General features: G+C 43.0%; 1 protein-coding gene across 2 annotated transcripts in view; it reads left to right on the top strand.

Moving 5' to 3' along the window:
• Nucleotides 1-16,658, top strand: part of SCGN (secretagogin, EF-hand calcium binding protein) — a 54,069-nt gene extending 37,411 nt beyond the window's left edge. For both annotated transcript variants that reach the window (XM_048840052.2, XM_048840053.1), the window contains exons 7-11: nt 7,174-7,229; nt 8,756-8,801; nt 8,900-8,959; nt 9,671-9,739; nt 15,964-16,658. In XM_048840052.2, coding sequence (XP_048696009.1) covers nt 7,174-7,229; nt 8,756-8,801; nt 8,900-8,959; nt 9,671-9,739; nt 15,964-16,092 — 360 coding nt within the window. In that variant the 3' untranslated portion in view covers nt 16,093-16,658. The remainder of the gene's footprint in view (nt 1-7,173; nt 7,230-8,755; nt 8,802-8,899; nt 8,960-9,670; nt 9,740-15,963) is intronic.
• The last annotated feature ends 1,673 nt before the right edge of the window (nt 16,659-18,331 follow it).

Here is an 18,331-nt window from a genome sequence, read left to right as displayed (position 1 = left end):
TTGCAATTCCCCATCGTTCAGGGGAAATTATGTTTGGAAGTGATTTAAGGATTCTTGTTCTTCCAGTTGCGGGGGAGGGGGCATATTCTCGGGGCAGAGTTGAAATCACTGCACTTTCTACCCATAGCTCTTAGCAACAGCAGCCTGCTACAGGAACACTATAGCCGTGTACCTTGGGAGACCAGCAGGTACCATAGTTTAGAAAAGAAAATGGGAGGTTTTGATGATAGGGTGAAAATATTCAACCCTCCTAAACTGATGAGAAAGACAGTGAAAACCCATGCGGCAATGCCTGATACTGCTTCACCACAAAGAAAAAATAATAATAATAGTAGAAATAATCTCTCTCCAGCTGCACCTAATGAGGCTTCAATTGGACTTATGGGTTCTGGTGAAGTCACAGAAACCACAAGACTCAAGCTCATATGCTTGTCAGAACCTCAGCATGGAATCCCAGTCTTAATATATAGAAAAGGAGTACTTGTGGCACCTTAGAGACTAACCAATTTATTTGAGCATGAGCTTTCGTGAGCTGTAGCTCACGAAAGCTCATGCTCAAATAAATTGGTTAGTCTCTAAGGTGCCACAAGTACTCCTTTTCTTTTTGCGAATACAGACTAACATGGCTGTTCCTCTGAAACCAGTCTTAATATATGTACTTTAGGGGGTATTGTTTATGGATGAATATTAGCCAGACCTAAAATTAACCTTGTGCTTGAGTTAACATCTCCTTCTCTCTCATTTATCTGTCTTAGGTCCCCCTGCTGTATTAGTACTGTAGTACTTCTTCACAGCCTCCTCCCACACCTCATTTCTGATCCTTTTTACCATTTTATTTAAGTTTCTTATTAGCCAGTAAGATATTGTAAATAAAACATCAATGGGCTTGATTCTTCATTGCCTTATATCTTGGGTAGTCATTTATATCTGTGCCGAGAGGGTGTACATTGTTACCACTCTAAGCTGATAGCATTTTGCACCCATTTTGCACAGATGTACTTGGAGTACAGTGCAGGGGAGAATCAGGTCCAGGGAGGCTTTCTAGGATACTGTTGTCAATGGGCCAAATGCCAAGCTCCTTACCTGATTTGCTTCAATGCCAAGTAATTATTGAATCAGCATTTGCAGAGGAAGACTCTTTTTACACCCATTTTCTAAGCTTGCACAGAAATCACCATCCTTTAGAAGCTTTCTTGCGTCTGTAACCATATAGCACTCAGTCATTTCAAGAATGACCAGAAACCTTTCATTCTTACGCAGAAGCCCCTTGCGCTCCTTATGACAGGTTTCAGAGGAACAGCCGTGTTAGTCTGTATTCGCAAAAAGAAAAGGAGTACTTGTGGCACCTTAGAGACTAACCAATTTATTTGAGCATGAGCAGTTTCCACGGTATGCGTCTGATGAAGTGAGCTGTAGCTCACGAAAGCTCATGCTCAAATAAATTGGTTAGTCTCTAAGGTGCCACAAGTACTCCTTTTCTTTTTGCGCTCCTTAGTTACCTTGAAAGTAAAGGCACTGACTGTTCTTAGCATTCTATAGTTCACAAAACTACTTCAGCTGTTAGTCCTGATGTAATGCTGCATGCAGGAAAAGCTCATTACCAGTTTGTGCTTCTGCAAATCAAGTTACATAGGCTGTTGAAATAATCACATACAGAGAAAGGTTTCAGAGGAACAGCCGTGTTAGTCTGTATTCGCAAAAAGAAAAGGAGTACTTGTGGCAGCTTAGAGACTAACCAATTTATTTGAGCATGAGCTTTCGTGAGCTACAGCTCACTTCATCAGATGTATACCGTGGAAACTGCAGCAGACTTTATATACACAGTTGTTCATTTGTTTTGAATACCCACTGATGATAACATCAGATTCACCAAAAGCCTTTAATTTGAGCACCACAATATCCACTACATTAAAAAAAAAGCACCTCAAAACACTATCTTTTCCTACAAAAGAATAAAGCATTAGTTTTGTGTGATAACAATATGAGTGCTGAGACCAAAAATTCGAACAGGATTTTGCCTGAATAAAAACTAACTATGAAGTACAGTAGTTGTTCCATGGAAATTAATGAATGGAGAGAACCTAGGGTGAAAGCCCCTCTGAAGTCAATGACAAAACTCCTATTTACTTTAATAGGGGTAGGTTTTCGACCCAACCTCTCCCCTTATAATTTGGTGGGGAAAAAGTTAACGCACAGGAGATATGGATGGGTTCTATCGTCAGCTCTGTCACAGACTTCCTTTGTGATCTTGAGCAGTTATTTAGTCTCTCTGTGCCTTCCTTTTTCCATCTGTAAAATGGAGGTAAGAGAACTTAGTTTCACAACACCCAGTTAATTCAGTCATATCTATGAAGTTCATAAGATCATCAGATGGAAGGCATATAGAAGTGAAAACCATTGTTTTTTATGACTAGTATACCCCAATTGCAGTATGTTTATGCACATTGTATGTTTTTTTAGTGGCTCACAGTGCAAACCTTCATATCACAGGGTTTACTACTCACTGTTGGAGCACCTCCTTGTGGCCACATCTGGGGATTAGCTCCTGAACATTAACATCAAGTTTTTCACCACAAGGTTTAACGGTACCACCAAAATTTTCAGCACAAATGGGCATTTACAAGTATCTTTGTCATACAACACCTTCTGTTTAGACAGTCTGGTTTGTTCAGTACCCATTGTGTCCTTTAATTCCTTCCTGTACCCTTGCATGTAAATGGGTACTGGCTTTCCTTTTACTACAGTGTTCCGCATAAGTTTTTAATCCAAGCATATCTTTGGGGCTTTGGTATTTAGGGTTTGGTGAGGTAAGGATGCAGGGGTACCCTGCATACTGGCAGGCCCCTTATGGAGCTGTCGCCCTGCCCCAGGGCTGTGCATATGCAAAAAGCCCATTTCCCCTCTTGGGGTCACCCTGTGGGTGAGTCCTTCCCATCCCCCTTTCTGGAGGATTGGGACTTGAGCTCTCTTGGTTAAAGGAAAAGGAGTACTTGTGGCACCTTAGAGACTAACCAATTTATTTGAGCATAAGCTTTCGTGAGCTACAGCTCACTTCATAGGATGCAACTGTAGCTCACAAAAGCTTATGCTCAAATAAATTGGTTAGTCTCTAAGGTGCCACAAGTACTCCTTTTCTTTTTGCGAATACAGACTAACACGGCTGTTACTCTGAAACCTTGGTTAAAGGAATCTACCTGCTGATTAGGGTTAAATGTTTCGATCAGCAGGGCCTCAGCTGCTTGCTCTATGTTGTCAGCTAGGGGCAAAGCTTCCTCCTCCCTGTCAGCCAGGTAATTTGCATGTTCCCAGACATACTGCTGGTGGTTTGGATGTGGATTTAAAACCACTGTAAACTCTAATACTGGGCTCTGCCATAAAGAGACAGCATCAATTTCTGCCAGCATGTTAAAACTGATGTCTCGGTGACTTACAGTTACCAACTTCTGCTTCCACAAGGAATCAGATGTGTCTGAACCCCACTAGGGTACTACAAAGATGTCTTCACTGGCATCTGGCAGTCTACTCTCAGAATTTGAGACACAGGCTGATTGCCTGGATGGACAGGTGCTGAATCAGCCACGCTATCCTAGGTATTTGCCCACGTGGGATCAGCATGAGGATATTCATGTGCGAACAACATTACTTCCTCAAGATGCTGAGTAGGCAAAGACAACTGGTTACAGGGCTGCCTACATTCCATAAAATTCCCTTTTCCCCTTCTGAGGCCCCTTTTGAGAAACCTTCCTCAGTGGTCTGTAAAGTGAGTTCAGAGGGACTGTGCTCATTTGCAGAACTCTGGCAGTTAGCACTTGGAACAATTCTCTCAGCAGGCAATCTGCTACAATGGTCCCATCAGGAGTTAATTGGGCCAAATAACTCCCATACCCTTCAGGCACAACTACTTACTTGCAAACTCACCAGGAAGCATTTTTCCTGAAGGAGCTTCCCCAAACAATAATCCATTTTTCATTAAGCTTTGATAAAAATGCAATACTGTTTAAACATGCTGGGCCTTATTCTCATTTACACCACTCTGGCAATGTAAAGGTACCTTAAAGTGGGTGTACATTTCATTTGTTTCCCCTGAAAGGCATCTTTATGCTGCCAAAATGGTTTAAATGAAAATCAGGCCCACAACTATTTAAACCTCCCATATGTGTTTGTACATAAATAGATCCATGATATGGGGGTGTACCTGCTGTAATTCTTTGTGTGTGTGTGTGTGTGTGTGTGTGTGTGTGTGTGTGTGTGTGTGCAATTATCAGATTAGATCAAACACTTGCATGCTTGAAATTAGCAAGTTTAATTAATAAATGTATCCCCAGGCATTTGATGTGTAATACTTGCAGAGATGGCACATAGCAGATGTGCATGAGCTACAGTTGTCCAAGTAATGGGATTATGTCTAGTTTAGTAGCTGTGGTACCTGAACTAATTTGTTGAAAGTCATTCCATATCGAGTACATAATACTCCATATTTCCATATTTCATGTGAAATTCATTTTTACAGAAAGGGACAACCTAGGCCTTCAGATAGGACTTTCTTTTTCTTTGTTGACTTGAATGGACAAAAGATTAAATGTATTTGGAAATCTTATTTAGGATATTGGTCCTATAATAGGCAAAGTAGAATTTGAAAAGATGAGAGAGCTGCGGGAGGGGCTAGAAGTGGCTATAGCCCAAAATTTGCCTTATCTCTCCCGTAGCCACCCCTCCCAGCACAAAATTCAACCGTTATGCAGAAGAAAGGGTGGTATGGTATGGTATGGTATTGCCATGCTTACTTCTGTGCTCCTGCTGGCAGCTGCACTGCCTTCAGAGCTGGGTGCCTTGCCAGGAGCAGTGGCTGCCACTTTCTAGCCACCCAGCTCTGAAGGCAAAGTGGAGAAAGCGGCAGCAGCTAGCCAGGCACCCAGCTCTGAAGGCAGCGCTGCCATCAGCAGCAGCAGAGAAGTAAGGGTGACATATCGAGCAGTGGAAGGGGTGGGGGCATGGAAATAACAACAAATGGGAGGAGGGAGCATGCCGGGAGAGAGATTGGGAGGAGTGTGCATAAGGGAAGGGGATCACAGACGGGGAAAGGGGAAGCATTCATAGGGGTGGGGGATCACGGAGGGGGGAGGAGGGCCTTGGTTAGGGGAGGGGAATCACAGCAGGGGAAGGATGCATAGGGGAGGGGGCAACAATGACAGAGGAAGGGGGGCATGGTTAGGGAAATAGGGAACATGGACAAGGGGTGGAGAGCCCCAAACAGAGGAAGTGTGGGTGGGGGTGGAGTTCCAGACAAGCAGGCATCATGCAAGGTGGGGACTGGCACGTGGTGGAGTGGTAACGCCCAGCCCAGTGCAGGACACTGCATGCTGTAAGGGTATGCGCAATGGGCTAGGGATCCTTTCACGTCTAGGTCACCAATTCTAATCTAGCCCATAGTAGTAGTCATGAACACAGGTCATGGCTATTTGATGACACACACAAAAGACATTTTCTACTCTAGAGCTCTTGTCATCTAAGTCAAACAGACACAAGGTAGACAACACACACTGGAAAGCCCAGATGAGGGAATAACTACAGTCAGGAGGGTTTTTTATTCTTATTTTATGTTTTATATTATGTACTGCTTGAGGGCATCCTGGAAGGCAAGGAGACTTTAGAAGACACATGAATGAAAAATGACAGGTTTCAGAGTAACAGCCGTGTTAGTCTGTATTCGCAAAAAGAAAAGGAGTACTTGTGGCACCTTAGAGACTAACCAATTTATTTGAGCATGAGCTTTCGTGAGCTACAGCTCACTTCATCAGATCACTGATGAAGTGAGCTGTAGCTCACGAAAGCTCATGCTCAAATAAATTGGTTAATCTCTAAGGTGCCTCAAGTACTCCTTTTCTTTTTATGAATGAAAAAGTAATTAGTGGCTTGGCTTGACCTATGCACAATGAGTTATTGGCCTCAATCCACTTCTTAAGGTCACAGTCACATGTCCCGATCACATAAATTGCCATCACAATTGGTATTAATTAGTATGTTTATTTCAGTCTCATAGAGAAGCCAAAGATTTAGTGGTCATGGAGGCTGAAATCCCCAAAGAGACCTATGGGTTCCCTATTTGATGTATCGCAGTGTATTGTGCTATTGGGCCTGTATTTAAAAATGTAAGGACCCTGAAAGAGGGACACTATATTGAGATTCTTGCTGACACAAGAGCAGGGGTGAAAATAACTTAAATGACTTACCGGTACACAGGGCGGCCAGGGTCCGGGGCAAGGCGGTGGGAGGGGGATGGCTCTGCGTCCCTGGAAGGGGCAGGGACTCAGGTGGAAGGGGCAGGGTTGGGGCCAAAATCCCACACAAGGAAGTGGGAAAGGTGCCTGCACCTTAGATGGGCAGTATTCCATGCTCCGAGTTACCAGCAAGGTGTCATGGCTGGGTTGTGGGCAGCCAAACCTAGAAGTCGAAGCCAGAGTCCACAATCTTGAGACAGGAGTCAAGAGTCGGCTGGGTCGGGATACTGGGAGGTCAGAGGCAGGAGACAGACAAACTGGCAGTCGAAAATCACACGTCAGATGCCAGGAGATCAAGCTGGGTCAGAATGCCAGGAGATCAATCGGGGGAAGCAGGAGCAGATATAGCTAGCAGGAAGCACAGGGGGCACAGTCTGGACCAAGCTGAAACCCAGTTGTTCAGATGGCTTCCTGTTCCTGATGCTAGCTTAAGTAAGGCCAGCAGGTCCATCAGCCACTCAGGGACTCAACCACTCAGACCTCGGGGCAGAGCCTCACACTGGGTTGGGCTTCATGGGTTTCAGGTAAACTATTGCCAGCAGGCTGCCAGGTGGAGGGTTGGAACATGGCTGCTCCCATGACCCTTGCAGGCCCTGGTTTGAGACCTGTGGGTCATGACAAAAGGGATTGGTATGAAGAAGTAGGCATTCTCCTCCCCCCTCCCCTGCTGATCAGGAATGGGAGGAGCATGCTGCACCATAGGAGATGTATAGGTGGTGTGCTAGGGTAGTCAGCACACCTCTTGGGGACTTGGGCAATATTGCATTCCCTCTTCTCTGCTCTCCTTACAGTGGGAAGGGCACAGTGTAATTTTTCTAAGCCATTCTATGTTTGTATCTTCTTACCCAGCTCTCTGTGTTACTATATTTTGGCAATTTTGTCGTCTTGATTTTAGATGAAGATCTTTGACAAAAATAAAGATGGACGACTGGATCTGAATGACTTGGCAAGGTAGATATTAATGGTACTGTTATGATTTAGCGGCTCCTAGCAGCAGACCTGGGCAAGCTGATGGTTTATACAGCAGAGGCCTGAGTTTGAATTCTTCCTATGTTTCAAGTGACATTAGGCAGTCTAGGTGTTTCTATAGCATGGTCCCCATCACCACAGCATCCAAGTGCCTGATGCATTAGAGCTCTAAGGAATGCCAGGATTTGCCTCCCCCTCTTTAACATGCCCTAGAATACTTTGTACTGGCTGAAGAGGTGCTTCAAAGGAGGTGACATGGCAGCAGATGGAAAGTATTAGAAGGTTCTGGACTGTGTATATAGAAGTGCAGTCAAAGAATAACTAAATATATAGAGAGAGGTGCCTTGATGTCACCTCTGCCCATATAGATATATATAAAGTGCCTCCCTTGTAACATGCATACTTAAAGCTGTCTCTTAATGAGGAGAAAATGTATTTATTTATTTTATATATATATTCAGCTATGCCTTGCCTGCAGCTCTATACACAGTCCAGAATCTTTTAATACTTTTCCTTAGCTGCTATGTTACCTCCTTTGAAGCACCTTTTCAGCCACTACAGAGTGTATGTGTCTGTCTGTATGTGTGTGTGTGTGTGTGTGTGTATATATATATATATATATATATATTTTCACTTGTGCCTTGACCTCACCTCTATCCATGCACTCCAGAATCCTTTAATGCTTTCCATTAACATTTAGCTGAGAATAATAACCCAGAATTCTTTAATACTTTACTTTCTGAGACACACATTGAGAGAGAGAGAGAATGAAAAATACCATAGGGAGACCATTATTCCAGCTTCCTCTTAGATATGGCTCTGTAAGTGGTCTGCTGATAACACATATGCTAGCTGACTCTTAGTAAAATGAGTTTAGTAGATTCCCTCCAGCTTAGAGTGAACATTTGTCATTTGTCACATCCTAAAACCTCCAGTGAGGGCACAATTTGACATGATTGGCATCCTGTGCTCAGGAGAATCCCAGAGCTGGAACAGTAGCTGGAAAGAAGGGCTTTTAGTAGTGCTTTAAGGGGAAATTTGTACACTGTCAGTGCTCAAGACAGTATTACTTTGCCCTTCACTTTCACAGCCAGGGAATTCATCCATGAGAAGATCTCTCTCTCTCTCTCTGTGTCATATATGTATTCCACTGATTCCACTTTAAAGAGCTAGAGAGAGAATTTCCTTTAATTCAGTGCAGCAATCCAGTTACAGAGGAGTAACGGGACAGTAGCTCTCACTTTTAAGGCTAACTGCCTCCACTAGTCCTACCACTGGAAATGTTCTGTAAAGGTCATTAACATAAAGAAGTCCATTTTCAGAGCAGTGAGCCAAAGGATTCGTACTACAACTCCCCACAAACAGAGAGGGATTTATGGTCACATCACCCATAGATCTCTCTGAAAGTACCTCCTTCTTAAGACTGCTATAACCTACAATTTTGCCTTCTGGACAAGTAGAACTAATGCGATAACCAAAAAGATCATAATTTAGATCTCTCCCTTTAGGATTTTGGCACTTCAGGAAAATTTCCTCCTTCAATTTAAGATGGATGTAAGTAGCACTATTTTCTAATGCATTCATTCCGCTTTCTTCAGCTGAGATAACTCAGCCTTACCTCAACCCATTATCATTTTTTCCCCTGCATTCAGGCTTGTAGTACAGAAGAAAGGAAGAACGATTTTGAGAAAATCTTTGCACACTACGATGTTGTGAGTTCTGTGGGGTGTTTTATTACACTGCAGTTTAAGTGGCACATCTGGACTTGCGCTCACATTCATAGAATATCAGGGTTGGAAGGGACCTCAGGAAGTCATCTAGTCCAACCCCCTGCTCAAAGCAGGACCAATCCCCAATTTTTGCCCCAGATCCCTAAATGGCCCCCTGAAGGACTGAGCTCACAATCCTGGGTTTAGCAGGCTAATGCTCAAACCACTGAGCTATCCCTCATTGGGTGATGCTCCATTGTTCAGAGTCCCTTTCCCCAGGGGAAGCAGTGTTTATAGAATCACAGAAGCAATGCTGGCCTTAGCTCTGGGCCCTTCAAGCAGTTTTGCACCACATGCATGTCTCACCCCATCAAACAGAATGCCACCTTCAAAACCCCATTCATAGCTCTTTTGACTGCAGCACCAGTGGGGCACAGTAGAGACTGAATTCCCTAATTGTCCTATCTCACTTGGAAAGCGGCACTTCAGTGCCATTTCCTGCCTTCACAGGACTTGTAGGGTAGTCACCACAGAGCCTCACAAACAGCTGAGGGAAGATGTCACCACAGTTGGAGGGGAGAGGAGAAATCACAGGTGATGGTTTGGGGGGTAGGATTTTATGGATACATAGAGTTTTGGGGGACCTGATGGGTAGAAAATATTACTATATTTCTGACTTGGTGAAATGCCTTTAATGTTTCCTCTGTCTTTCAGAGTAAAACAGGAGCACTGGAAGGTCCAGAAGTGGATGGGTTTGTCAAAGATATGATGGAGCTTGTCAAGGTGGCTTCAGGATTCTTTGCATTTATTGTTTCCCGTATTTCTTATAGGAATGACATGTTCCTGATTTGCACAAACCTTTGAAAATCTGGAATCAGATTTAGTCATAAGATGAAATTAATTTCATGGTCTCAGCATGAACACTATTGGACATTTGTCCAAGTCACACTAACACTGTCAGACATACAGTCTGGTATAATTCAAAATGACCAGCAGTTTCTTCTTAATAGACACCTAAGATAGTTTATGTTCTAAATTAGACAGACAATGCAGTTTGACAAACACTAGTTGAAGGTTCAGTCTCTGACTGGTACATATACACACTTTTTTCTTTGGTCAAGTTCATGTAGGATTCAATGATTGAAGGGCACTGATTTAGCTGTCAGAGGTAAGGGGGAAAGAGGGGAATCCTGCATAGACAGTACCTGGCTCTGTCTTTTCTTATCAGTTCTATTATGAGTGCAAAGGAGCCCAATCCTATGAGGTGCTGAATGTTCAGTTCCCAGTGAAGTCATAAGTAGAGTGAGTGAATAATTGATTTTTTCGATTTGGTGGCCAAACCAAATCACACAGAATGTTTCAAATGTTGATTTGAAATGACATTTGCTCCAGGTAACACTGAGATGATGGTAGTAGGTGGGTAGAACAACCAGAGGAAATGGTGGAGATTACATCACTTCCTTCAATTACAGGATCTTACCCACCTTTTATTACTGTGGTTTGCAGTCCAGTGGGGGAGGGGATGTTAATCAAGTCTTCAGGTGTTATTGGATGTGCAACCCTGGTCAAGACCTTGTCTACACTAAAAAGGGTTTGCTGATATAGCTATCCTGGCAAACTGCCATAGTGGGGACCAGTTTATACCAGCTAAAGAGAGCTTTTGCTGGTATAGCTTCGGTGAATGAAATAAGCTATGCCAGCAAAAGCACTTTTTTGTAGTATAACTGCATCTACACAAGGGCTTTTACAGACATGTCTATGTCAGTTAGGAGAGTGATTTTTTTTCACTCTCCTAACCAACATAGTTATATCAGAAAAACTTAAGTGTAGCACAGATTCAGATTCAATTTGTGCTTGCCAGGAAAGTGATAATCTTTTCTTTAGATGTGGCCCTTGCCATAATTGTCCATGTCTTTGCTATCTCCATATTGAATTAGTACATATGTGTTCTGCATAGAGCTACATGTGAAAATCATCTGGACTCTTCAGCTAGTGCAGGCAATGCCCTGCCTGTTTACTGGTGCATCTCACAGACAGCAGATTATAACTGCACTGACTTCCATTTCGTTTCCAGGTGCAATTTGAACTGTTGATTTTGACCAACACAGTTTCAATCTTGGCAACCTTAGGGTATGTCTACACTGCAAAAAAAAAACACGGCAGCAAGTCTCAGAGCCCAGATCAGTTGACTCAGGTTCATGCTATGGGGCTAAAAATAGCAGTGTAGATGTTTGGGCTCAGGCTGGAGCCCCGGCTTTGAGACCTGACAAGGCAGGAGGGTCTGGGAGCCCAGGCTCCAGCCCAAGCCCAAACATCTAGACTGCTATTTTTAGCCCTATAGCACGAGTTCCACAAGCCCAAGTCAGTTGACCTGGACTCTGAGACTCACTGTGTAGACGGACCCTTAGAGGCTTTCCATATGAAACTGCATTTGAGATATGCTTCAGCTAAGAGCTACCCCAGTTTAGAATCATCATCAGAGTTTGAACTTTCAGCATTGCAGCACAGACTGCTCCTACTTGAGCTACAGGGCTAACTGTATTTGCTGGCAGCAAGGGAAGGTTGTTTGAGAATGGTTGTGGGGGAAGCCCAGCTTGGCCGAGTGCTCTACGTGTTCCCCACCCCTGGAGTTTGGAGAACTCCTGTCCTATGTGTTGCCCCCAGAGGGGGGAATGGCTTTTGGTGCCATGTGCTGGGTTTTGGTGGATGGCTGAAGGAAGCCCAGCCAGTCTGTCTGTCTCTTCCCTCCCAGGAGTTGGGGGAGCTCCTGACCCATGTGGTAAACCTAAGGGAAAGGACGTAAATGGACCACTGGGGCCGTGCTCTGGATCAAGAAGTTAATAGATAGGGAGCCTGCCTGACCAGTCTTCCCTTCCCCCTTCCTCTACCTACAGTTAGTCCAGTACTTTGCTGGTGTTCCCATTGCAGCATGTGCTGGTACTGCTGCTTTGGTCCAGCCTGGGAATGTGCAATGACTTTGGCATGTTACCAAAACTTTCCTGAGGAATGTCAGAGAGAGAAAGGAATTGGCAGTTTTAACACTTTGTACCTCAGCAAATTCTGAATGGCGTGTCCTGAGAGAAAGAAAAGGCACTTGTGTAGCCCAAGAGGATTTCCCCTGCCAAATATCAAAGGTGTTCTGCAAACAATGGAGGTGGGGAAGCTTCTCAAAGAAAAGGTCCCAGGTATTCTTTATAATGGAAAGTGCTAGGCAGCCTAAATATAGGGGGGTTGTTACCAGCTCCTCCTATAATAAAGTGTAGTTAATCAGGAGCGTATCTTATATCCGTTAAGAATCAGAACTAGTCTTTTATATTGACTGTGCGTATCCAGAGACTAACCATATGGATTGGATATGATGCCATCTGCCTTTCAATATCTGAAAGGCTGATGAACATCAGTTCTTGTTCTTCCATAACCTGTACTCCATCAACTCTCAATCTTTTTCGTCCCACCATTTACACACAGTTAACTGTTGGCTGCCTTTTAGCCTTGTGTATGTGTAGCCAATAACAACAACCACAACAACAACGAAAATAGCAGATACCACTTATCCATGGAAATATATAAAATGTACTTTTGTAAATTGGTCTCAGATGAGCAGATACGCTTTCAATAACCTGTTTTCCACATTTGCCACGGTGCCTGAAAAGGTTGTGAAGACCTTAGTAACCAGGACAATGACTGAAACAAAGAAAAGAAGACACTTGGTCATGTGCTGTGGGAACATTCTTCCCTCAAGGGATTTCTTCATCATCATCTTCCTCTTTGTAACCATGGCTGAATCTGATATTTTTGACACCACAAATTCTGTTCTCATTGTGAGACTGTGAGAACAAAAGAAAGATGTTAATGCAAAGAAATGATACAGCACTATTGCAATACAATGGAAATGTAGCCATTAAACTAAGTCTTCTAAAGTGTGTTAGCCAGCCCATGGTATTTCAGGATTGTTTAGAGCAATAGAATTAGTCTGGCACATAGTACTAACTTAGAGAATATTTATCTATCACACACATTCCACAAGGCACAATGTTTGTGCAAAAAAACAGGGTTAAAGTACAGGATTGGGAGTCAGGAGAGCTGGGTTCTGTGCACAGCTTCGCAGCATGTTTTGCTGTGTGATCCTAGATCATTTAACATCCTTGTGGCAGGGAAGACACCACAGCAGCCCAACACTTTAGCATTTAATTTCAGAAAGGGAGACTACACAAAAATGAGGAGGTTTGTTAAACAGAAATTACAGCACCAAAAGTTAAATCCCTGCAAGCTGCATGGAAACTTTTTAAAGTCACCATAATAGAGGCTCAACTTAAGTGTATACCCCATATTAAAAAACATAGTAAGAGAACCAAAAAAGAGCCACCATGGCTAAACAACAAAGTAGAAGAAGCAGTGAGAAGCAAAAAGGCACCCTTTAAAAAATGGAAGTTAAATACTAGTGCGGAAAATAGAAAGGAGCATAAACTCTGGCAAATGAAGTGTAAAAATATAATTAGGAAGGCCAAAAAAGAATCTGAAGTACAGCTAGCCAAAGACTGAAAAAGTAATAGCAAAAAAATGTTTAAGTACAGGGGCAGGGGATTGGGGTGCAGGAGGGAATGCGGGGTCTGGGAGGGAGTTTGGGTGTAGGAGGGGGATTCTCATCAGGGGCAGGAGGTTGGGGTGAAGGAGGCGGTGTGAGGTGTAGGCTCCAGCCAGGAGGCGCTTACCACAGGCGGCTCCTGGCTGGTGGCCTGCCTGCCTGCCAAAGCCCCAAGCTGCTCCTGGAAGCAGCTGGCTGCGAGCACGTCTTTGTGGCCCCTGGCAGGAGAGGGACAGCATGTCTCCATGCGCTGCCCGTGCCTGCAAGCGACGCCCCCATAGCTCCCATTGGCTGGTTCCCGGCCAATGGGCACTGCGGGGACGGTGCTGAGGGTGGGGGCAGCGTGCAGAGCCACCTGCCCCCTCCCCCTTTCAGGCCTGGGGCCACAGAGATGTGCTAGCAGCCAGCTGCTTCCAGGAGTGGCGTGGGGCCACGGCATGCAGGCAGCCTTCCTGAGCCCTGCTGCGCCACAGGACTGGCCCAGAGTTGGAGATCGCTGCCTGTGATTTATTTTTGCAGGGTCCCCCTTGAGCCAGGGCCCTGGGCTGCAACCCCTAAAGTCCCTGCCTTAATCTGGCCCTGGGACTAATAACTAAACTATCATTTAAATCAGCTTCTGTACCAAATGACTGGAGGATAGCTAATGTGACACCAATTTTTAAAAAGGACTCCAGAGGTGACCCCGACAATTACAGGCTGGTAAGCCTGACCTCAGTATTGGGCAAACTGGTTGAAACTATAGTAACGAACAAAACAGTCAGACATATAGATTAACATAATTTGTTGGGGAATAGTCAACATGTTTTTTGTAAAGGGAAATCATGCCTCACTAATCTACTAGAATTCTTTGAGGAGGTCAACAAGCATGTGGACAAGGGGGAACCAGTGGATATAGTGTATTTAGATTTTCAGAAAGCCTTTGACAAGGTCCTTCACCAAAGGCTCTTAAGCAAAGTAAGCAGTCATGGGATAAGAGGGAAGGTTCTCTCATGGTAACTGGTTAAAAGACAGGAAACAAAGGGTAGGAATAAATGGTCAGTTTTCAGAATGGAGAGAGGTAAATAGTGGTATCCCCCAGGGGTCTGTACTGGGACCAGTCCTATTTAACATATTCATAAATGATCTGGAAAAAGGGGTAAACAGTGAGGTGGCAAAATTTTCAGATGATACAAAACTACTCAAGATAGTTAAGTCCCAGGCAGACTGCGAAGAGCTGCAAAAGGATCTCTCAAAACTGGGTGATTGGGCAACAAAATGGCAGATAAAATTCAGTGTTGATAAATGCAAAGTAATGCACATTGGAAAGTATAAGCCCAACTATACATATAAAATGATGAGGTATAAATTAGCTGTTACCACTCAAGAAAGAGATCTTGGAGTCATTGTGAATAGTTCTCTGAAAACATCCACTCAATGTGCAGCAGCAGTCAAAAAAGCTAACAGAATGTTGGGAATCATTAAGAAAGGGATAGATAATAAGACAGAAAATATCATGTTGCCTCTATATAAATCCATGGTACACCCACATCTTGAATACTGCGTGCAGATGTGGTCGCCCCATCTCAAAAAAGATATATTAGAATTGGAAAAGGTTCAGAAAATGGCAACAAAAATTATTAGGGGTATGGAACGGCTGCCATATGAGGAGAGATTAATAAGACTGAGACTTTTCAGCTTGGAAAAGAGACGACGAAGGGGGGCATATGATAGAAGTCTATAAAATCATGACTGGTGTGGAGAAACTACTCTGAAATAAGGAAGTGTTATTTAGTCCTTCTCGTAACACAAGAATGATGGGCTACCAAATGAAATTAATAGGCAGCAGGTTGAAAACAAAAGGAAGTATTTTTCCACACAACGCACAGTCAACCTGTGGAACTCCTTGCCAGAGCATGTTGTGAAGGCCAAGACTATAACAGGGTTCAAAAAGAACTAGATAAATTCCTGGAGGATAGGTCCATCAATGGCTATTAGCCAGGATGGGCAGGGATGGTGTCCCTAGCCTCTGTTTGCCAGAAGCTGGGAATGGGCAACATGGGATGGATCACTTGGTGATTACCTGTTCTGTTCATTCCTTCTGGGGCACCTGGCATTGGCCACTGTCAGAAGACTGGGCTAGATGGACCTTTGGTCTGACCCAGTATGGCAATTCTTACGTTCTTATCAGTCACTTATGCTCTGGGCGAAATACAGAAATTATGTTAGACTTCCTTATTTAGACTCCCTTAAATCTAATTAAACCCACTGTACCTACGTAGATCCACAAGACCTTTCCCTCATCCTTCTGTCCACTTCATTTGTATCTCCTCCCTCAATGTGTTTCATGTGCTTCAGTCATTCTGGAATTCCCATTGACACATGTTGTTAGAAAAATGACTTAGAGATTTTCTCTCCCAACAATGATTCTTTCTTTTGTCTCCAGCCCAGCATTAGTGGTGTGGACCTGGATAAGTTCCGTCAGATTCTGCTGCATCACTGTGATATGAACAAGGACGGAAAAATTCAAAAATCTGAACTAGCCTTGTGTCTTGGGCTTAAAATGAACCCATAGATTTGAATGTGCTTCACCTATTGTTTGCAATGTTTTCTTTGTAAGAACTTGCTGTTGCTGGTAGAACTCTTTCAGTCCTGTGTTAACAATCTGTGTGATAGGGCTGAACATGGAAGATATAGGCACCTCACTGCTGTAATGAAAGTGCATTTGCACCAGGATGCCACGGAGTGGAGAATGCATGAAGGGCCTTTCAGTTCAATAACTAGATTCACATTGTTCAGTAGAAGAAATTACGTGTGGGGCCTCTGTATTTTTTACAAATAATGTCCATATCCACAGACATACCAGTTTATCAAAAATGGAGATGTCGTTCCATTACTTCCTTCATAAAATACTGCCACAATCAGCTCTTTGGAGTAGGATGAGTCTTTCCTTAAAATGTAAGATTAGTGCTCTCATGCTGTAGCTGCTTTCATTGTCTGATTTTTATGATGACTGCCTTCTATGTGAAGTCACGATATTTCTAAACATGAGCATTGTGCTTTACTTGTGCATACAACATTATAATACTGGATGGATTGCAGTTTATTTGTGCAAGAATAAAAACAGCAATTAAGAAAATACGATAAGATTGGTGCTTATGCATTACTTATGGACAGCCATACATCACAGTTTGATAGTCATACTATACTATGTATATGCTATCTGTCATCTCACAGTATTTATACTGAGCACATCAAGTGGAAAGATTCACATGGTTCAGTAGAAGAAATTACCTGTGGGGCCTGTGCATTTTTTATAAACAATGTCCATATCCATAAACATACCAACTGATCAAAAATGGGGAACACCATTCCATTACTGCCTTCATAAAATACTGCGACAATCTAGAGTAGGATGAGCCCTAGTGGATTTGTCAAGCCTTAGCTTTAAGTATGCCAGACAACAGAGTACAGTGGAAACTTCTCACAGAGAAATCACTGCACAAAATAATTTCACTCTGGGCCAAATCCTTTGTTTGACACAAATCTAAGTAAAATGGCTTTGTGCAGAGTTTCCCATTAAGGAGACTAAGGCTCAGAGTCAGCAAAGCACTTGCTCAACCTGAACTTTATTTTTTTAAATCAGTGGGTCTTAACCATGAGTTTACATGCTTTGCTGAACTGGGAACTAAATCCCTCCCTCCATGGCCTCCGTGACACTATTGGAGCCTTAGGGCCATAGCATCTGTTGCACTCTGTGATCTTCCATTTCAGGGGAACCAACCAGTGGATGTGGTCAGTGATGCACTGATCAAACCCACAATACACTGTCTGCTCTCCCTTCGAATAATCCCCTCTTTATTTGCAAAGAGAAACCAGCTGAGGAGATGTGTTCAGTATAACCTCTGTAGTTCTGTTGCACTGAGGATCTGCCATATCCAAGGAGGCATGATTTCCCCTGTAAGTGGAAGTTCACTAGATCTACAATGCACTTTGCACATTGCAAAGAACTGGAATGGTATGATTCTATTCCTTCATATACTATTTACAGAAATGACCTTTAATAAGTCAACGTTAAGTCCTATTGATTTCAATGGGATTACTCATATGCTTCAGTACTTTGCTGAACAGAGGTGTGTTTATTCGTGTCCTTCAGTGTTTTGGTAGATCAGGACCTTAACTCTCAAATCTGATTATTATCATTCTGACAACAACATGGAATCACAACAATAATAACTGAGTTTTAACAGTGTTTCATGGAAAGCAGTAAACAAGAAATCATGTCTTACAAGAATAGAGATGCACTGTTATCCACATCCATATTCATTCATCTGATGAACAATCTGTGCTCATGTTGCATGACAACAGACAGAAAACTCAATAGCTAAGAAACCTGTAAACATGCTGTACGTGATATATGAGTTATCATGGTCTTTAATAATTTTCTACAAAACATAATACAGGACATAACCAACCACCATTCCATCATATTTCCAAGGGGCTAAGGTTCATCAACCAAAATAATTATCCCTTTCCTTTCACTCTTTGTCTTTCTGGCTCTCTTTCTATTATCATGTATTACTATTACTTTCTTAATCTAGTTTTCCATTACTTTAATATCAGAGATATTTCTGCACCATGATCTTGCACTGTTTCATATGTTTAAACATCCAGCTTTATGATGCTGTTGAAATGTTTATATGCTAGGAGGCTAATTCTGATCATATACTAGTTTAACACCACTGACATTACTCCTCATTTACACTGGTATAAATGAGATAGAATTTGGCCCTAGCTTTAACAAAATTTTACTC

Source organism: Caretta caretta, chromosome 2 (assembly GCF_965140235.1).
Source record: "Caretta caretta isolate rCarCar2 chromosome 2, rCarCar1.hap1, whole genome shotgun sequence".
NCBI lineage: Eukaryota > Metazoa > Chordata > Testudines > Cheloniidae > Caretta > Caretta caretta.
This window is presented reverse-complemented; position numbering and strand designations above follow the sequence as displayed.